We start from the raw sequence: 20,378 nt of genomic DNA, 5'->3' as shown, positions 1-20,378 counted from the left end.
TTTCTTTCTTTCTTTCTTTCTTTCTTTCTTTCTTTCTTTCTTTCTTTCTTTTTAATGTTTGTTTATTTTTGAGAGAGAGAGAGAAGGCCCAAGTTGGGGAGGGGCAAAGAGAGGGGACAGAGGATCTGAAGTGGGCTCCACACTGACAGCTGAGAGCCTGATGTAGGGCTCGAACTCACGAACTGTGAGATCACGACCTGAGCCAGAGTCAGACGCTTAACCGGCCCTAAGTTCTGTTTTGACACCTTGTCCTTATAAGTCTTCTAACACTATTCAGAATATATTCAAATTACCTGTTTGCTCACCTGTCTCCTGAACTGGAATGAACTTCCTTGAGGAAAAGAACTCAGTCTTATTTCCTTTTGTTTCCCCAGTGTTTATAGTGACCCTATAAGTTATCACATAACTGAATCTTTGGATGGAGAGGCTGGGACCAAATTACAGAAAGCCTTGAATGAGTATCAGTCTAGTTTGTTGAACTTTTTTTTTTTTTTCAACGTTTATTTTTATTTTTGGGACAGAGAGAGACAGAGCATGAACGGGGGAGGGGCAGAGAGAGAGGGAGACACAGAATCGGAAACAGGCTCCAGGCTCTGAGCCATCAGCCCAGAGCCCGACGCGGGGCTCGAACTCACGGACCGCGAGATCGTGACCTGGCTGAAGTCGGACGCTTAACCGACTGCGCCACCCAGGTGCCCCTAGTTTGTTGAACTTTTTAATACTGCCACTAGAGTGCCTTTTATGAGGGAATCAGTCACGATGGCAGATAACAGCTTCATTCTCCACCTTGCTTACTCAGTGAGGCACTATGGAACAGTGGAACATCTACATAAGATACATACGTATTTTTGTGCAAAATTAGATTGCATCTCATACAGATTAAAATACATCCGTTATTGGGTACCACAGGTTTAAGGAAAATTCTGAGAGATAAAAGTGAAAATTCATAATGTCATGAGACTTTTTCTGTCAAAAAGGAAGATACTATCAGTGTCTTAATTTTAGCTTTTTATCACCTTGGTCCATGTTGCAGAGTGGCTCTCTTATGGAATCATAGATCAGATAAACCGTCAATTACAGAATGCAATATGAGTTGGAAAAGGAATAAATTTATCTATCCCTTTTTGTTATCGTAACAATCATTTTTTGAAGGCTCGTTCCTTAATATCAGAAAGAATATACGATTAGGAAATTTGAAGGCTTAGGCATCCGCGATTATTCCTTCAGAACATCAGTGTCATTATTCCTGGTAGCATTAAAGTCATAAGCATCTTATTAATCAACAAGGCTAGAAATCAGAAGGTTTAACTTGAAAACCGTCTTCATCTTATTTACAGGTTTTGCTTGGAATAAGTTGTCAAGACAGATGTGGAATTTTAACTTTTTCTGCCTTTATAATTCCAAAACAGACCAAAATAATCATACTCCAGTTAATAGATTTAAATTTTTTTTAATGTTTATTTATTTTTGAGAGGGGGGGGAGAGAGAGAGACAGAGACAGAGTGTGAGCGGGGAGGGGCAGAGAGAGAGGGAGACAGAAAATCCGAAACAGGCTCCAGGCTCCGAGCTGTCAGCACAGAGCCCGACGCGGGGCTCCAACTCACAAACCTCGAGATCATGACCTGAGCACAAGTCGGACACTTAACTGACTGAGCCACCCAGGTGCCCCTGTATTTACTAGATTTAAAATGTGTGTGTTAAATAGGCCACTTTCCTCTCTCCTTCTCCTGGTGCACACATGGCCTGCCAGACCTGTGGGGATCTTGGCTTTGTGTTACCCAGAGATGGTGATTTGAACGAAAGAAGAGATGCTGTATGAGAATTTTACTGACAAGATCACTGAATGAAATGGAAAGTGATTTACAGGAAGGGGTGACAGAGCTGTAGGGAACCTGCCTTTCCTGCTGACCTGGGCATCCTCACTGTGAAGGTAGATCACACTTTGCAGGGGAAGCAAATACCCTGGGGGGCCATTGCCAAGGCCAGGGATGTTTGGAAGTACGCTTACTGATTCTCCCTTTTCTGTCGTTTCGTTGGAAGGTAAGTGATCACATCCTTTATGCTGTCCTTCCTACTTTGCCAGAAAAATGATGGAAAATATCAAGAAATTGGCCACTTAACGGTTTACTTTGCTCTCAGGATAAAATTGTCAGAGTGGCGAGGCAGCTGTCTCCAGAGTTCCCATACACAGGCTGCAAGAAATCAGCAACGTCCCTAGTATTGCAAGAATGCTCCTGCCTGTAATGAATACAGAGATAGTGGAGTGCCGTTAAGAAGATGATGATTGAAATGCTATAAAACATTGTACTTAAGAAACCTTCCTTCCCCTTCACAACATTGCTCACCAAGGATACACCTTCAGGGAGCCCTGTCCCTTATGGGGAAGCCGTGGCTGCGTGTGCTTCAGGATGTCTGCAGAGAACAGCAGTGGGGGGTTCTCTGCAGCTCTCACAACTTCCTAGAAGTAAAGAATAACAGAAAAGTGGTGGATTTCTTAACACTTTGAAATACTCTGACAGACTGGGGCCGGGAGCTGCATTAGAAAGGGACATGCAGTAAAGGCAGATATATTTACACTTTAGGTTCATAATGTGTGCAAAGTACTGTGCTTGGTGGTTTGGGAGATACAAAGTTAACGTGAAACATAGTTCTTACCCTCAAGGAGCAACAAACTTGATGCAGAAAAGGGACATGGCTTATATTGTAAAAAATACCATGTGGCAAGGGATGCATAAGTGCTAGGAGAAAATAGAGACCAGTGGGCCACCTTTTTTTTAAGGAGTTTATATTTTAATCATCCACAAAACTTGAAGCTTTACATATGGCATCTACATGGCTAAATGTGAGAGTAATATTTGCAAATACATGTATAAATGAAGTCATGCATTTCAGGATGTTTCCTCCAGGAGGCTCTCCATATATAAGTACCTTTTCAGTTTATGGCAGGAGTTGTTAACCCAAGGCCCATGGTCTCCTTGAAATTCTTCTGCAGAATTTGGTGGCTGTGTATATGCATTGTATGTAGTTTTCTGGGGAAAAGACTGATGGTTTTCAACAGATTCTGAAAGGGTTCTGTGGCAGAAGATATTTTGAGCCAGCAATAACAAAGTGCATTCTCAGACTCTTATCTGGGCTTTACAGCTTCGTTCACTTCATCTCATCTCCGTCGCAATCCATTCTCCCTGAACAATTGGCTAGAACAGGGGCACCTGGGTAGCTTAGTCAGTTAAGCATCTGACGCTTGGTTCCGACTCAGGTCATGATCTCACGGTCTATGAGATCAAGCCCCACATCGAGCTCTGTGCTGACAGCATGGAGCCTGCTTACAATTCTCTCTCGCCCTCTCTGCCTGCCCCCCACTCTTCTCTGTCTCTCTCTGTCTCTCTCTGTCTCTCTGTCTCTCTCTCTCTCTTTCAAAATAAATAAACTTAAAAAAAACCAATTGGCTAGAGCATGAACATGAGTAAATGTTTTTATTTGTTGAATGCATCAAAGTTTATATGCCATGCTGTTAATTTTGAGAACAGACAAGCTCAACGTGCTATTTGTGATGAGCCCTGACTGCCGTTTGTGGAGTGCCCCCGGGTGCTGGGTGCCAGGCAGGACACCTTGCACGCCTTCATTCATTTAACACCCGGGCTCTTCGTGAAGGATAGCTATTCTTACCCCCAGTTTACAGACTAGGAAGATGAAGCTCATGAGTACTGTCCTCAGCCCTTAGTAAGACATGAAACTCTGGTGACTCCCCTGTCTGAAATCTGAAGCGTGTGTACCCCTTAACCCGTCGGCTCTGCGGTGCTATGACTTGTAAACTGTTCTGTCCTTCCCCTCAAGAAACAGACAACCTCTTCTGAATTGCAGCTTGCTCTTCGCCACCCGGGTTGCAAGCTTAATGGCCCTTAGGCGTATGTATACAAATCGTTAGCGTTTTCTTCAACATAAAAAAGTACATGTCAATTAAAATCTAGATCATTTCATCAGATTTCAAAGTAATATTGAACTTTTAACTTGTTTACCAAACTCGCGTGAAGAATTCACCACATACCTGGCCTCACTGTACTGGACCAGTAGAGTAGAATGTGGAGAAACATAGATGCTTGTGGGGGAGACTTTTTACAACTACCTCTCTCCCTTCTCCAGCCCTCATCCCTGCTGGTAAGCATCACCTGTGATGAGAAGTGCGAATGACAGAAGCAGTTGACATGTGAACTCTTAGGTGCAGAAGAGCGATGAGTACCGCATAACATCATTTGAAGCCATCTCCAATTTGTGCAGTGCTGGGTAGGGAAAAACCTTGTTAGGAAGTTAGGGTGCCTGATATGTTTCGAAATGATATATACTTATTCATACATAATTATTATGTAACCAAAGCCCTTTAGAACATGGTATGAAATACTGTAGCCTAGCTTATTTGTTTAAAGTATGTGGCTGGGCGCTCTGGAAAGCAGTGTGGAGGTTCCTCAGAAAATTAAAAATAGACCTACCCTATGACCCAGCAACCGCACTGCTAGGAATTTACCCAAGGGATACAGGAGTGCTGATGCATAGGGGCGCTTGTACCCCAATGTTTAGAGCAGCACTCTCAACAATAGCCAAATTGTGGAAAGAGCCTAAATGTCCATCAACTGATGAATGGATAAAGAAATTGTGGTTTATATACACAATGGAATACTACGTGGCAATGAGAAAGAATGAAATATGGCCTTTTGTAGCAACGTGGATGGAACTGGAGAGTGTGATGCTATGGTTTCACTCTTATGTGGATCTTGAGAAACTTAACAGAAACCCATGGGGGAGGGGAAGAAAAAAAAAAAAGGTTAGAGTGATAGAGAGCCAAAGCATAAGAGACTGTTAAAAACTGAGAACAAACTGAGGGTTGATGGGGGGTGGGAGGGAGGGGAGGGTGGGTGTTGGGTATTGAGGAGGGCACCTTTTGGGATGAGCACTGGGTGTTGTATGGAAACCAATTTGACAATAAATTTCATATATTGAAAAAGTAAATAAATAAAAAATAAAAATAAAATAAAATAAAAAAATAAAGTATGTGGCTGGGGGCGCCTGGGTGGCTCAGTCGGTTAAGCGTCCGACTTCGGCTCAGGTCATGATCTCGCGGTCCGTGGGTTCGAGCCCCGTGTCGGGCTCTGTGCTGACAGCTCAGAGCCTGGAGCCTGTTTCAGATTCTGTGTCTCCCTCTTTCTCTGACCCTCCACTGTTCATGCTCTCTCTCTCTGTCTCAAAAGTAAATAAAGGTTAAAAAGATAAAAGATAAAAATAAAGTATGTGGCTGAAGAAACTGTAAACTTGGGGTCTTTTAATATTCTTAATGTTCAAAACCCCTTTTCAGTTAAAAAAAAAAAAAAAAAGAGAAATCCAACATGGTTTACATTTTGAAAATACGCTTCAAAGAAAACATCACCAAAGTAAAATTTCTCTATTGCTCTGTCTTTTATTTTGTAATTTCAGGTAAGGCGCTGACATTTCTACTGTTGCAGCCCCCGAGCCCCAAACTGCCCCCCCACAGCACGATCCGAAGAACAGCCATTGATCTGATTGGCCGTGGCTTCACAGTCTGGGAGCCTTACATGGACGTGTCTGCAGTCCTCATGGGGCTTCTCGAACTTTGTGCTGATGCCGAGAAACAGCTGGCCAAGTACGTGCTCAATCCCAGTTAATACGGACGGGTTTTGTTTGTGTTTTGTTGGTTGGTGTTTCGTTTGTTTATTTCTGTTGGAGGTCATTGATGGCCCTTGATAGAGTGTGCATTTTTAAAACAATAGACAAACATCTCTGTATATGAAATTTTGGTTATAGACCATGAAAGGGAAATATATTTCTATAATTTGGGCACAATTGGGATTTAGCATTGATTGATCTATGACATAGTTTTTCAATTATGCTTATTGGGCCTTTTATATATAACACTACATATTATTATTTAGTAGTAGTGTAAACATGTCACTTAGAAGGAAAATTATATTTATACTTGCTCAGAAATGTTTTACTTATAATAGAATACGTGGACATAGTTTGGGGAGTTACCCTTCATACTCACAGTGATTTTTAAAATAAAATTTATTTATGGGCACCTGGGTGGCTCAGCAGGTTCAAGTCGTGATCTTGTGGTTCGTGGGTTCAGGCCCTGCATCGGGTTCTGTGCTGACAGCTCAGAGCCTGGGGCCTGCTTCGGATTCTTTCTCCCTCTCTCTCTACCCCTTGCCCACTCGTGTGCATGTGCACTCTCTTTTTCTTTCTCTCTCTCTCTCTCAAAAATAAATATTAAAATTTTTTTTAAAAAATAAAGTGTATTTATTTATTGAGAGAGAGAGAGAGAGAGAGAGAGCACATGCGAGTGGGGAAGAGGCAGAGAGAGGGAGAAAGAGAGGATCCCAAGCAGGCTCCCTGCTGTCAGCACAGAGCCCAACTGTGAGATCATGAGCTGAGCCAAAATCAAGAGTCGGACACTTAACTGACTGAACCACCCAGGTGCCCCTCATAGTGATTTTTAAAATCACACTTTTTAAGGCTTCCCTTGCACACAGGATATGACTGGCCATAGGAGGTTGCAGAGATGAGGGTCCCGGGAAAGGCGGATGAGTTGAGGGAGCCACTAAAATCAAATCAGTAGGAAACCGTTGGTAACCAAGTGGCCGAGAATGATGGGAAGGGGTTTGGGGGTGGTGATAGAGGTTTATCTTGACTAATTCCCCAGAGGAAGGTTTTTGTTTTTGTTTCTTTTTAGTATAGCCATCTTAGCTGGTGGGAATTCCTAGTTAGGAATCCTTGAACTGGCCCAGGTGCCTCTCTAAATGCAAATGTTATTGCCTCTTTGATTTTTCTCAATGAGCATTTCATTCTTATCTTTGTTACCCTTGGAAAAAACTAGAAATCTCTGCCCTTTTCACCATGGTTGTCTTTCTCATAGCCCACGGTTTCCTTATGACCCAGCATGGCTTTGGGCCTGTAGTCTTTCTGCGGGCTGCACTAGGCTCGGGAAGTGGAGACCGAAGAAGCTAGTAGAGGCTGGACTGTGGCTTTGCCAGCAGATTGGGTATTCCTGGCCCCGAGTCCCAAGATGGGTTGGTAGGAGAAGGCATTTATTCTAGTTTAGGCAACTGCCCCCCCGCCCCCGCAACTTCCTGTCATACAACCACACTTCTAAACATCACCTCTGTGTCTCCCTAGCTGTATGCTCTTCAGTAGGTCACTTCACCTCTTAACCTCGGTTCCGTCTACAAGTTGGGGCTAGGTAAGCACCTGCCTCATAAGGTTGATATTAAATGTGTTTGTATTTGCAGAGTGCTTAAAAGAGTACTTAGCACATGTTAAAAGGTTGAATGGATGTTCCCAACAGGTGGTAGTGTCAGTGGTGACGCCATCCATTGTCATTGTTTCAATGTTCCGCAGACCAAGAGCAGCTCATTTCTAGAATGAATAATTGACATAATGGCAGCCAGCATAGGTTTTGGATACAGGAGGCCTGCAGTTCTTGATTGACTTTAAGAATTAGGAAGAAAGTGAGCCTGTGAGTTGGAAGCAATAGTAAGAGGCAGCTGGCCTTTGTGCAAAGCCCAGAACATATTTCCAACCCTTCGCTGTCCCCCTTGGCTGCAGGTGCCCTGTACACCCTCCAAGGAGTCTAGAATTTTGTTTTGACCTAATTTTATAGCCTATTTTCAAGGCTGATCTAAACACAATGTCAACAGTGTGCAGTCTTGTTTTGTTGCCTGGGAGAAGTAATGGGCTTTATTTTAGGCATAGTATTTAAAATTTGCTTTGTTTTGTTTTTAAATCCGTGTACACAAAGCTTCTATCAGCAAACATAAAGATGTGCTGTGTTTTATGTACATGTAGTATGTCCACAGACACAAATACTTTAGCGCTTCAGTACGTAATTTAAATCTTGCTATTACATCCTTTTCTGTCATGAAGATTAGTATAACTCTCTATACACAGCTCTGAATAAATGAATGTATCAGCATGTAGCCTTGAGGAGTCCAATGTAATTTTCATCATGATAAATTGCATAATAAGCAAGAAAATGTTTGCTTATTAATCTATAACAAGATTTAGATTGAAAATGGCCTGTTCCATCCATGAATACTTGGTACAGGCTGCGGAAGGACCGAGACGGGGCAGAATGGAGCAGGGACATGTACAGGGGGGACCCGCATGATGCCGGCCTCCTGGGCCACCCTTTTGTGCCTGATTTGCTGTGTACATGCTAACGGTGCTCAGCTACCTTGCTTCTGACTGCGATGTTACACATGCTTTATGAGGAAGCTTTTATGTTAGGCTTGTGCTTTTTTAAAATTCCAGTTCACGTTAATTGAAAAAGAAAAAAAAATACACAACGCTTCCCTCTTGATTGCCATTCTTGTGAGTTTGTGAGGGAGGAGACTGAGGAGGGTGGCTAGTCCAGGCTGCCGCCTAGTTCTGGAGAACACAGATGATAGCAGAGTTTCTTTCTTCCTCTCTCTCCCACATACTGACATCCTCTGTCAGAGATGATTTCTGAGAGGTCTCCTGCAAGACTATGGGTGGCCCAATTGATAGGGCATTTTTCCAAAATTCAAATGCCTTTCTTTTAGAGATAGAACTGAGAATTTTCCATCTTTGAAATAAAAATAAAACCAGTTGTTTTCTAATATTTTCAAATATTTCACCAAACCTTAAACTGTGTTAAGTAAGCAAGCTTTTACTGAGTAGTTGATATTCGGAAGGGACAGTATGGGGTATTGTATACTTACAAAGTTGCATCATACAAAGATCCGGTCTCCAAGGCACTTGCTGTCCGAAGGAAGGGTAAGATGTGCCTGGAGGTAATCACGATGGGAAGTGAGAAGCAGTGTGAAAGGTATGGACGCCCAGAGCGTTGGGGGGGGGGGGGGGGGGGAGTCACGGCTGGGTGCTCAGAAAGGATGCTGGGAAGAGTTTTCTTTGCATCTTTCATCGGGATAATTGTGAGGAGGGGCAGAAGAGCAAGGACCTGCAAAAGACAGATGGGAAGTACAGGCATGCCCAGCAGATGCCAAAGCGCTCCTTAAAACGAAGGGCAAGTGACTAGACATGCTGTTTTACATTGTATTCATTAATTCCTTGCAGAACCTCAACTGTGGGGTGTGCCCAAGTAAAACTTGAACATAAGCCTCTTCCCAGTTATCTCTGGGGAATAGAATTCCGGGCTAAAAAGAGGATGGGTTTTACCTTTTCCTTTATAAAATGATGATAAAAATGATAATAGAAGATCACAAAGCAAATCCGAGAGAGGTTCTGTCTCTTGTCCACAGAAACACCGGTCAGTGAAAAAGGTGAGTTTCAGACCTAGGTCTCCCTGACCCAGGTCTGCTCCCGCCGCTCTCCACCTCACGCCTGCGGAGTAATAAGATAGCCTGTTCAGAGGACGTGAAAGTGGTCAAGTCAGAGTTTTCAGCGTACTTTCAGATTTTAAAGACACACTGAGGGAAATCATTTCCATCACGAATTTTGTACCTTCTGGAAAAACAGCCTATTTAAATATCAGGAAGCTCCTTGAGTGCCTGGGCCATGTATTATGCATGTATTCATGTTTATTCATAGCACCTGTCACATGATTTGCATTCAATAGACACTTAATTAAGTCATAGAATTTTAGAGATGAAACTCTTCAGCATTCAATCCGGTGCTCTCAAGATGCTATTCAATAAAAACAAAGTTGGGAGAGCTAATACAACTTGCCTGAGATCTCAGCAGTACTGGAGGAGTAGAGACTGTCACTCGAGCCTCCCGACTCCCATTTTGCTGTTCCCATACCCGTGTGGTTATGCCACCCTTTATGTGACAGATGATCTACAGGTAGACTCTCTGAGGAAGTTTTTAAATTAATGCTTATGGGCTGCTCATTCATGATGGACCGTTGAATAGAAAACGCAGGCTGCATTGCATTGAGATCATAGGTAGAGCCATCTCAACAAATGGTGAGAAAAATAGAAACATGTAGTATTATGTTTTTTATAAATCCATCATTTTTTAGATCAGCATGGTTATGTAAATAAGGATACAGTGTTAGAAACAGTTGAAAATCTGACTTTATAAATGTATGGAAAAACTGTTGTGCTTCTGGAAAACTAGACTCCGTTCTCTACGCGTTGTGGTCTGTTTATGGTTTTGTCTTCCTAGTTCATGTTGCGGGGCCTTTACTCTGACAGAGAAGGGCGGAGCCGTTTTGGCCCCCACTGCCAAAGGTGGGCGGTCCCTCATGTGTTACTGCCACCACTGAGGGATGTTAATGAGTTGCCAAAACCCACTGCTCTTCTGGGATATTCAGTTCACCAAACTTTCAAAGAGAAACGTATAGTCACTGGAAGCCACGCATGCTCTGAAAGCCCCATACGTTAAAAATACTCTTTTTGAACCACATAAAGTAGAATTGGAGAGAAGGGAATTGGCATTTTAACTCAAGTTTCAACCACACTTTTAAAAATTTGAGCGGCAGGGAGTAGAAAAAAGAACACATCATACAAACAGTAAGGCGCTTGAGGGTTTTACATTTAAATTATTTTTCCTGGGGCGCCCGGGTGGCTCAGTCGGTTGGGCACCAAATTCAGACTCTCACTAGTTCACGATCTCGCAGTTTGTGAGTTCGAGCCCCGCGTCAGGCTCTGTGCGGACAGCTCAGAGCCTGGAGCCTGCTTTGGATTTCGTGTCTCTTTCTCTGTCTGCAACCCCCCGACTTGTGCTCTGTCCCTCTCTCTCTCAAAAATAAATAAATGTAAAAAAATTTTAAATTATTTTTCGTATTCATATGACATCTATTTTTAATAGAAAGTTTATAATCTGAGGGAACCATTTGACTAAATCTTGTTAGCACAGATTTTACATTACGACTCCTAGTTGTAAATGTGTACAACATATGGGAAATAGGTCTAAAAGACAGGCACTTGTTGGGGCATTCGCCACATTTGCGTTTAAGAAGCTGATGCCACCTTTGAGTTATCAAATTAAGGTTTAACATGACAAGAATTAACGATTCTTGATTACATTGAAGACATTTATTAGTACATCTGTTTTACCCAGAAGGGGTAAGATGGAATTCTCAGTTGTTCTGTAAGTATGCATATTCCAAATAATTTCAGTCTTTGTTCTCCATGAGCCTTGTTTTCAGTGCCCTGTTACTCTTTGACTTGGTCAGCTTGGACTTCCATAACTCATACCACAGACTGGTATTGAAATTTATTTCTCGTAGTTCTCGGAGCTGGGAAGTCCAGGAACAAGGTGCTGACAAGGCAGGTCTCTTTCTGAGGCCTCTTCCCTGGGCTGGTAGGCGGCTGGCTGCCATGTCGCTGTGTGCCTACCACTCGGGGAGAGAGTGAGAGCAAGCTTTCTGGTGTCTCTCCAGTGGGCACAGATCTCACCGTGAGGGCCGCCCCCACATGTCCTCATCTGACCCTAATTATCTCCCAGAGGCTCCATCTCCAGGGACCATCACATTGGGGTGAATTTTCAGGGGACACAAACATTTAGTCCATAATACTGTTGACCATGATTTGTGGGTTGTTCTCTGAAAGTCTAAGTGGTTTTTTCCCCCCTGAATATTCTCATAGAGTATTCCTTAATTTGACAGATGGGGAAGTCTGACAATTGTAGATGGTGACATTTAACTATAGCGGTCTTACATGTAACTTTTAAAATGCTTTTACCACAATGGAGTAAGGGTTAGAACAGGATTAATGAGCAGTCATGTAAGGAATGAGCTCAGCCTGAGTGAACTATTTTTCTATTCATGATTTTTATTTACAGTATCTATCATCTCTGGTATTTCATATGGGATGTGTACACCAAAGTGCTGAGTAAAATAGAGAGTATGTCATCTCATATTTTTTAAACTAAAGACCCATCTTATAAACCTAAATAACAAATGATCTGCATAACAGCCAGATAAGCAGGATCAGATGAAAAGAGTGAGTTCTGTGTTCACATACAGATCCCAGAATAAGGCAGACACCCCTTTAATTTCAGACCTCTGAGAGTATGATCCTTCTTCATTCAGTTAGAATCCCCCATTAAAATATATCACATACACAGTGCACCTTTGACTTTGAAGATAACTACATGTAGAATTGGACTTCGTCTGTTGGGACTACCAGATCAATTACTTTGACTTCATTGCCTGGTCAGTTCAGCCAAATAACTGGCTTAAGTGATTTTTTTTTCCTGCCGGATTTTCCAGGTAACTTCATTTAGCACGTAACTATTGAGCTACCACGATGTCCAAGGGCTGCACTAGGCACTTTGGGGGGATACACAGGATTAGAAGGCATGGTACCTATCTGCACAGAGTTTACAATACAAAAGTAATTCATAATGCCTGGCAGAATCAGATTCAGTGCTAAGAGCCTAGAATAAATGGGTTTTGTTGTTGGTTGTTTTTGTTTCACTAGATTGTAATTGAATGCTCTAGCAATTGCAGACCAGCACGCAGGCTTGAGCAAGAATTGAACAGAAGAGAGGGAGGAGAGTGTGCCAATGGGGAGAGGGTAGTGGAGAAGCATAAGCCACATGCTATAGTCAGAAAAGAAATGGAATTCTAGGGACGGACTTTGAAATTATCCTGGCCTCGGGAGCATGGGTGTTGAAAAGACTGAGTTATGAGTTAGTGAAACTAGATTATGGAGGACTCAGGACCTCAAGCCAAGGAGTTTAAGATTTTTCTTAGAAGCACTGGGACCCAGTGAGGTTTTTAAGCAGGTTAACCATGAAATAAAGTTAGTGCTTTTGGAAGATTACTCTGGCAGTGGGGCATTAAGTGGACTACAGAGGAGAGAAAAGGTTTGTCTTCTTCCCCTATGCCTTGGCCACTCCTCTCTGTTCTCACACGTGAAACCTTCCATCCTGTGCACTGTGGCTATGCTGAACCTGTGCAGAACCTTGACCTCAGAACAACAGAACCTTGACCTCAGAACCTGTGCAGAACCTTGACCTCAGAACAACAGATGTGTCCACATTGTGACGTCCTGCACGTAGGCCGTCAGACACTGATGGTGGGAATCGCTCAAATGCACACATCGACACCTGTGCACATTGTGGGGTGTCCCCGCTTCTGCTGAAATCACAGGCAGTAGTCGTATGGGTCTTTGGTTAGCTTCCTTACCTATTACCCTACAGCTTCTCTTCCAGACCCCGAACTTGACCACTTTTCCTACCACAAGAAGTTTGCCAATTTCCCCAAATTCACAAGGTCATTTGCTGAGATGGGTTAAGGGTGATACGGGACTAGGCCTTTAACTTGAAACCAGTGACCTGCTGTTAGTTCATCTCATTTTCTTTTCACTTTGTTTCTGCTTGTGAGAGTCATCTCGGGCCAGAAGAAACATCTATTGCATGTATGATATAGGTGAGAGGCTTGGCTGGAGGTTTTTCCATCCGCCTGCTCATTTAATCTTCTCAACAGCCTTGTGAAGTGGGTCCTCTGATAGGCCCATTCTACATACCTTGTGCTTGCTCAGTCCAGGGTGGCCAAAGAGCACAGCATAAGGTTAGGGGTACAGTATCCACTCATCACTGGTCATCCTCAGGTGAACACACACATGCATAGCCATTCCTTCCCATTCTCCCCTTCTCTTTCTCCCTTCCTTCCCCCTCTTCTTGGCTTCCCACTAAACTTCTCTGCAGAGGGCACAGAGAAGGGCTGGAAGAGCAGTGGGTGGTGAGTCTGGTAGGATCCTGTTTGTGTGAGTAGAACTCTGGTTTCCAACTGCAGGAGGTCACAACAGCACACAGCTGGGAGTAGACGGGACTCTTCTGTATGTATTCCGGAAGGGTCCTCCGACACTTGGCCTGCAGAAGGCAGATCCCATCCCTTAGCCACTAAGGAGGTGGTACCGCCACAGGGATGGCAGACAGGCAGCCAGAACCACGAAGTTCAGCAGGGGCAACATGTTGTCTATCACCATGTTTCCCTTGATACGATGGAGCCCATTAGGCAGCCCCCCTCATTAACATATGTATCTGTGCTTCACTCGCAACCCTCACCGCGGCTCCGTAAGCTTGGTCTTCCCATTCCCGTAAAGTTGGGTCATTTGTACCACACATAAGACTTCTATCTTCAGCTCAATTTGATCTTTTTGAGGACCGTTTGAATCCCATTTCTTCCATTTAGTACAGTTGCTTTCCATTACAACCTTCTGTCCACACCAGTTGATAACTGTGCGTTATCTTCATTTAAATTGTGATTGACGTTGAAAAGAACAGAGCTGAAGCCCACGTGTTACCACATACCACTGGAAACCCCACTCAGGGGTGCAGTCTAGCCGTTCATCCAAAGTCGCAGAGTTTGGTCATGTGACCAGTTCATCAATCCAGTTAACCACAGTATGGTCAAGCCCCTCCCCCCTTTGTTTTCTCCAAAGGTCCCTGTCCTGAGAGACATCACACTACTACCTTGGCTCCTCACTGAGCTCTGGACCCAACTTCCCCTTCACAAAATGCTGATACCACCCCCTTCCTGGGCAGATGCATGAGGACATAGTGTAGGAAAGTTCAATTTCAAACCTAGACCTCACGTTCCACTTCCAGTTCTTCCTCCCTGCCGTGCCTTCCAGACATGGGCCAGGCTGCCCAGGAGATAGACATCCTTTCCCCACGGCTGACGGCCGGGCAGGGGTTGTTGCCTGGGGATCTTTTCCAGCTCCCGACATTCTGTGATTTTATTGATCTTAGGAAATTTGAGTTAGGTTTGCTCAGAATTATTTAGTTAACATACCAGTTTTGTTGGTTTCAGCCTTTTGATAATATCAACACCTTTTTGTATTGGCGAAAGGAACATCATACAGAATCTAGAAGGTGTAATTAGCTTTTGAATTTCTTAAAATGTGATCTAAACGTTACAATAAATTATTAAGCAATCCAGGCCAACAGTGCTCACGCGGTGAACATTTCTTTTCTGGAATTCTCAATAGTAAAGTTTAATCCAGAAAAGAAACTGGCCACCTACCCCGCCCTGCTTTACTGTTAAGCGCCTCTTTCCAGCACCTACCGAGTACCTAGGATGTCAGGATCGTCTTTGGAGGTGATATGTTCGCCCTGGCGGGCTTCCTGTTTCTTGCACATGCGCGTACATCCGCTCACATCTCTTTGTAGTGGTAAACATCAAAGGAATGCTGTCCACCCTCCTCTCTGAGATCCTGCTTTGTATCTACCCTCAGCTTGGAAAAAAGACTGGAGACCATTAGATGTTCAGTCAAAGATTTAAGCAATGTAGCAGTCACAAAAAAATTATAAGCAGAATTCTTTATAATCAGTTTACCTTTCTGTTAACAGTGATCAGAATGCCTAATGCATACTTATTTTCATCTAAAAGTTAAAATAATGATTCTTAGACTAATCATAGAAATATTGGTAAACTTTTTAAGAATTTTTAGTAAACACAATTCAGTTTACACATGAAACATGCATACTTATTTAATTGGAGCAGGAAAAATCTTCCTATAATTTCTTATGGGTATTTAAGTGTCGAATTTATTTAACTAGAGGGAGAAACTATGATGCGTCTCTTACTGAGTAGCAAAATGCCCCTTGTGTACAGCTGATGTGTGGATCACATCCCACATTTTAATAAAAACTCTTAACTAGTTTTCACAGTAGTCCCTGTAAAATGTACAGGAAGCTTACAACAGAAGTCATATTTAGGTTTTAGGGTTGGCAAAGGAATATAATATCACTATCCTATGAGAATAGTCTCACAGCTTGGAAAGATTTATTTCATCATGTATATATGCTTATATATAGCCTGGACAATGCCATGTCTATGATCTTTATAGAGAGAAAATAAGTATCCATTAATATAATTTTTACATCAATACAAAATAACCATTGGCAGAACGTGCTGACTAGTAGATTGGTTCTAAAAGTATTGACCATGAGGTAAATTAACAGTACTGAGGTTATTTCAAACTAAAAATAATTATAAAAACTAAAAATAATTTTACGATTTTCAGTTCTTTTGAGAATTCTATGGACAGAAGTGAATTTTGCTTCCTTTCTGACACATGTCCTTAAATGAAGCCTTTTTATATGGCCTTACAAACAAATCATTACCTTTCATTTCTTTTTTTTTTTTTTTTTTTAGCAAAAAAACTGAAAATGCCCAGCTCAGTCTTCTTTCTTGCCTTATCCTGAGCTTTGAGATGTGCGTTCAGTACTAGTTCTTGATAATTTGTTAACAAGGCGTTTTTAACACTTTGGACAGATGCACATACTGTTTTCAATCTTCACGGTTAATTATTCGATTTTGTATTTGATGCCAGAACACCCTGACTCCTAATCACTGCTCATTGTTGCAAGTCCATTATATTCTAACTGTTTGAGTGCTCCCATTGACCTTGAACTGACATTATAAGCTGTGTCTAATCTTTTCAGTCTATATTTCTAATGCTTCTTTTCTCTTTTCCTTTTTTTCTGATCCCTGTTTAGCATCACAATGGGGCTGCCTCTTAGCCCGGCTGCTGACTCCGCCCGCTCTGCGAGGCACGCCCTCTCACTCATTGCCACTGCCAGACCACCCGCCTTCATCACAACTATCGCCAAAGAGGTGAGGGAGCCTCTCTGGGTGCGCCACCTTCTCACTTAGAGGAATTATTAGACCTTGTGAGCTGAGGGTCCATATCCACGAATAATCTTTCCAGTTTGTTCTAGAACAACGCAAGCTAATAATCTCGTGCTGAAATGAATAGATAGGAACCTGTGTGCCTGCACAGTGATTACCACGGCAATGCATTCATTACCTGCGCTTTTGTATTCATTTCTGTTCTCAAAGTTAACTCACTTGCAAATATTTGAAATTAATTTTTCAATCTGAAATATCGCAGGCTGATTCTAATTAAAATATGCTATAGGCATTCATATTTTACAAGTATAAATTCCTGCCTGTAATCAAAACTTAACTTATTTAACACTGGCTCTTCAACTGTAAACAAAAATGTAAGTCATAAACTTGCTAATGGTTTTTCCTATTACATGTCGCAGATAAAGACTTGAATGCCGATTGATTCCCACGTTCTTAGTGTTCTAACTAATTGCCCACATCTAACTGAAAAACTAGTAAAGAACAATGAGCCAATTATAGGATCTTTCCTATGGGTCTTAGTAGTGGGAGAACAAGGAAAGGGTGATCAGCTCCTATATTTTCTTTAAAGGTTTGTTCCATTTCAGCATGAATAATGTGCAGAGTTGGTGTCCGTGGGGTATGAGCTCTGTCTGAGTTGTTTTTCCTGTAGCTATGATGAATTTTTAAAATACTAAATAAATACCTCTGAGTCTGCCCTGATAACCTGAAGCCTACTGGGCCTGTGTCTGCCCCAGAGCCATCCTTAATAGGCATGCAGCAAATACTTGTGACGTGAAGGTAACTGGAAAGGAGGAAGGAAGGTCCTAATAGCCGGTTGTATCGGTTCATATGAAGTGATGGGACTTTGAATTCATACCTAAAATATGTAGAGTAAGGCTGTGTGTTTTTCTAAGTGTGTAAAGTGAGATTACACTGTATTTAAAATATGCATGTGTAATATTTTTATAATTTATAGATATTATATATTTATATGAAGTATATGTATGAATGAACAGATTTATTAGCCACGGAATTTTTTTTTTACCAGTTTTTGTATGAGTTGAATATGCATAGGTAGTAATATTGAGAATACTGAATAAACCTTACATCAGTCTGACCACATACACAGGTCCTATAAATGCCAGGCATAAAACTGCCTCTTTAAAGAGTAAATAAGTATTTATGTTAATTGTGTTTTTGAAATTAATTTTCACCATTTCCTTATGAATATTTTTTAAGTTTATTTATTTATTTTGAGAGAGAGAATGCGGGTGCATGAGTGGGGGAGGGACAGAAAGAAAGGGAGACAGAATCCCAAGCAGGCTCCACGCTGTCAATACAGAACCTGATGCGGGGCTCAAACTGACATCATGACCTGAGCTGAAACCAAGAGTCAGATGCTTAACTGACCGAGCCACCCAAGCACCCCCACATATGAGTATTTTTAAGTGAACTGTTAGAATAGCCGCGCCTTGGATTTACTGTACTCCAGCATTTGGTTAGAAAAGGTATTTTTTTAAATATTTTAATGTTAATGCTTTACGAATTGCCAGTTGACTCCCACGTTCTTAGTGTCCGACTATTTCAATGTAATAGTTAACATTTACTACTTTGTAAAAATAAGTTTACCACTTTGCTTAGAGTTTTGGAGTAAAATCCTGAAGTTCTTCTCACTGTTATTACTGACCCCTCCCCTGTCCTCATGCCCACTCCTCCATGGCTGGCCCAGCGCCCAGCACTGTTCTTCCTCCTCTGAATGATGAAGACTTACAGTCTGTATGGGAAGAAAAATCACATTGGACTTACATTCTTTACAGTGCCTATTGTTTTTGGAGGTATATGGGAAATACGACACTTTATATGGGAAATACGACACTTTACAATGATGCCTGTTAGACCAGAAGTGTTATATAAGCATCATTTACCATTATTACTTGAGAGCAAGTCTCCTGTCTTTTGCTTGCTGGTATCTTCTAACTGCTGTCCACCTCAGCACCAGATCTACCAAATTCACAGACCTTCAGTCTGTCTTTGGAGAAATGTCATGGTAATGTTGTCTTAAGGTCTCATATAATACCCGGGAACTTACCGAAGTTTATCAGAGAATGCTCGCTGAGCTTTTACTGTACTAAATACTTTTCTTTTGCAATCAAGTGTTTTCTGACCCACCCCAAGAGGTTTGTTTCTGTTGATTCTCCTTTTTCCCCTACTGTATTAACAAGTGAAAAACAAACTAGTGGCTGGGAATGCAGAACTGAGTGGAGCGTCAATCATACCTACAGCACGGAACTGTTTCCACAGGTGCACAGACACACAGCTCTTGCAGCAAATACCCAGTCACAGCAGAGCGTGCACACAACAGCTCTTGCACGAGCTAAAGGGGAAGTTCTGAGAGTCATTGAGATTCTTATTGAAAAGATGCCCACAGATGTTGTGGATCTTCTCGTAGAGGTAAGAATATCCTGCTGTAAATGTGGCAGCAACAGCCTAAATCAGATAGGTCAGTGCAGTATAGAAATCAGCATTTTTATTTCCAGCATCTCAAGACGAAAGAGAGACGATTAAACGAATTAGCTTTTGTACCATTTCACAGGACCTTATTCAAATTTCATTAACAAATCAAAGTAATCGTTGTGTACGCTTACCATTCACAGGGAAGTAGTCTATGTTGGAGTAATTCTTAGAAGAGTATGTCCTCTTTAATGCCTTCCATTATGAATCAAACAATACATGTAGTGTGTTTGAATAAAAGCTACCCGTATTGTAGATAAATCTGAATCGCCTTTGGAGTCAACAAGTCTTGTTTCTTCCTTTTACTGTTCTTTCTTTTGTTTTTTTTACAGGTAGGAGAAAGAATAGTCGATAGTATAAAGTAAATCTCCTGTAGCTTTAGTAAATATAGTGTAGTTTTAAAGTAAATATTGCGATCAAACTGTCTAGAATTTTCATGCAAATGAGGCCTAAGTGAATAATTTAAATTTTGGAAAATTAAGTATTTGAAATTAAGTTTACATATGTATCTTTTCTATAAAGGTTATGGACATCATTATGTACTGCCTTGAAGGATCTTTAGTTAAAAAGAAAGGTCTTCAAGAATGTTTCCCAGCCATCTGCAGGTAAAGAAACCTTCAGTAGCATGCAAGATAAATAATTTTTTTCTGTTTGTTTTAAGGAAATGCCATCAAATCATCATCATTTTTTAATTTATTTTTAAAAGTTTATATATGTGTGTGTGTGTGTGTGTGTGTGTGTGTGTGTGTGTATAGTTTTAAAGTTTATTTATTTATTTTGAGAGAGACAGAGAAAGAGCAGGGGGAGGGACAGAGAGAGAGAATCCCAAGCAGGCTCAGCATGGAGCCCACTATGGGACTCAAACTCACAAACCATGAGATCATGACCTGAGCCGAAATCAAGAGTTGGACGCTTAACTGACTGAGCCACCCAGGCATCCCTATTTATTTATTTTTGGGAGACAGAGAGAGCACACAAGCAGGGGAGGGGCAGAGAGAGAATCCCAGGCAGGCTCCATGCTGTCAGCGTGGAGCCTGACATGGGGCTCGAACCCACGAACTGTGAGATCATGACCTGAGCCAAAATCAAGAGTCAGATGCTTAACTGACTGAACTACCCCGGTGCCCCTCAAATAAATAATTTTTACTAACGAATTATTTTTGAAAAATTTTAGCAGGATGAGTTTGTAGTCTGATGCCTGCTTACATTCTGAATACAAGGCAGCTTATAGTCAAAAACACAAATGTGATAGAACCACTATTTGAAATTGGGTCATGAAGAGATTTTC

At 41.8% G+C, this 20,378-nt stretch overlaps 1 protein-coding gene across 8 annotated transcripts in view; it reads left to right on the top strand.

The window, feature by feature from the left end:
- The window catches only part of WDR7 (WD repeat domain 7), a 354,164-nt gene that overhangs the window by 238,906 nt on the left and 94,880 nt on the right, over positions 1-20,378 (top strand). For all 8 annotated transcript variants that reach the window (XM_040478723.1, XM_040478724.1, XM_040478725.1 and 5 more), the window contains 4 exons: positions 5,464-5,650; positions 16,447-16,564; positions 18,881-19,030; positions 19,613-19,695. In XM_040478723.1, coding sequence (XP_040334657.1) covers positions 5,464-5,650; positions 16,447-16,564; positions 18,881-19,030; positions 19,613-19,695 — 538 coding nt within the window. The remainder of the gene's footprint in view (positions 1-5,463; positions 5,651-16,446; positions 16,565-18,880; positions 19,031-19,612; positions 19,696-20,378) is intronic.

This window comes from Herpailurus yagouaroundi, unplaced genomic scaffold (assembly GCF_014898765.1).
Source record: "Herpailurus yagouaroundi ecotype Mexico unplaced genomic scaffold, PumYag 142, whole genome shotgun sequence".
Classification (NCBI taxonomy): domain Eukaryota; kingdom Metazoa; phylum Chordata; class Mammalia; order Carnivora; family Felidae; genus Herpailurus; species Herpailurus yagouaroundi.
This window is presented reverse-complemented; position numbering and strand designations above follow the sequence as displayed.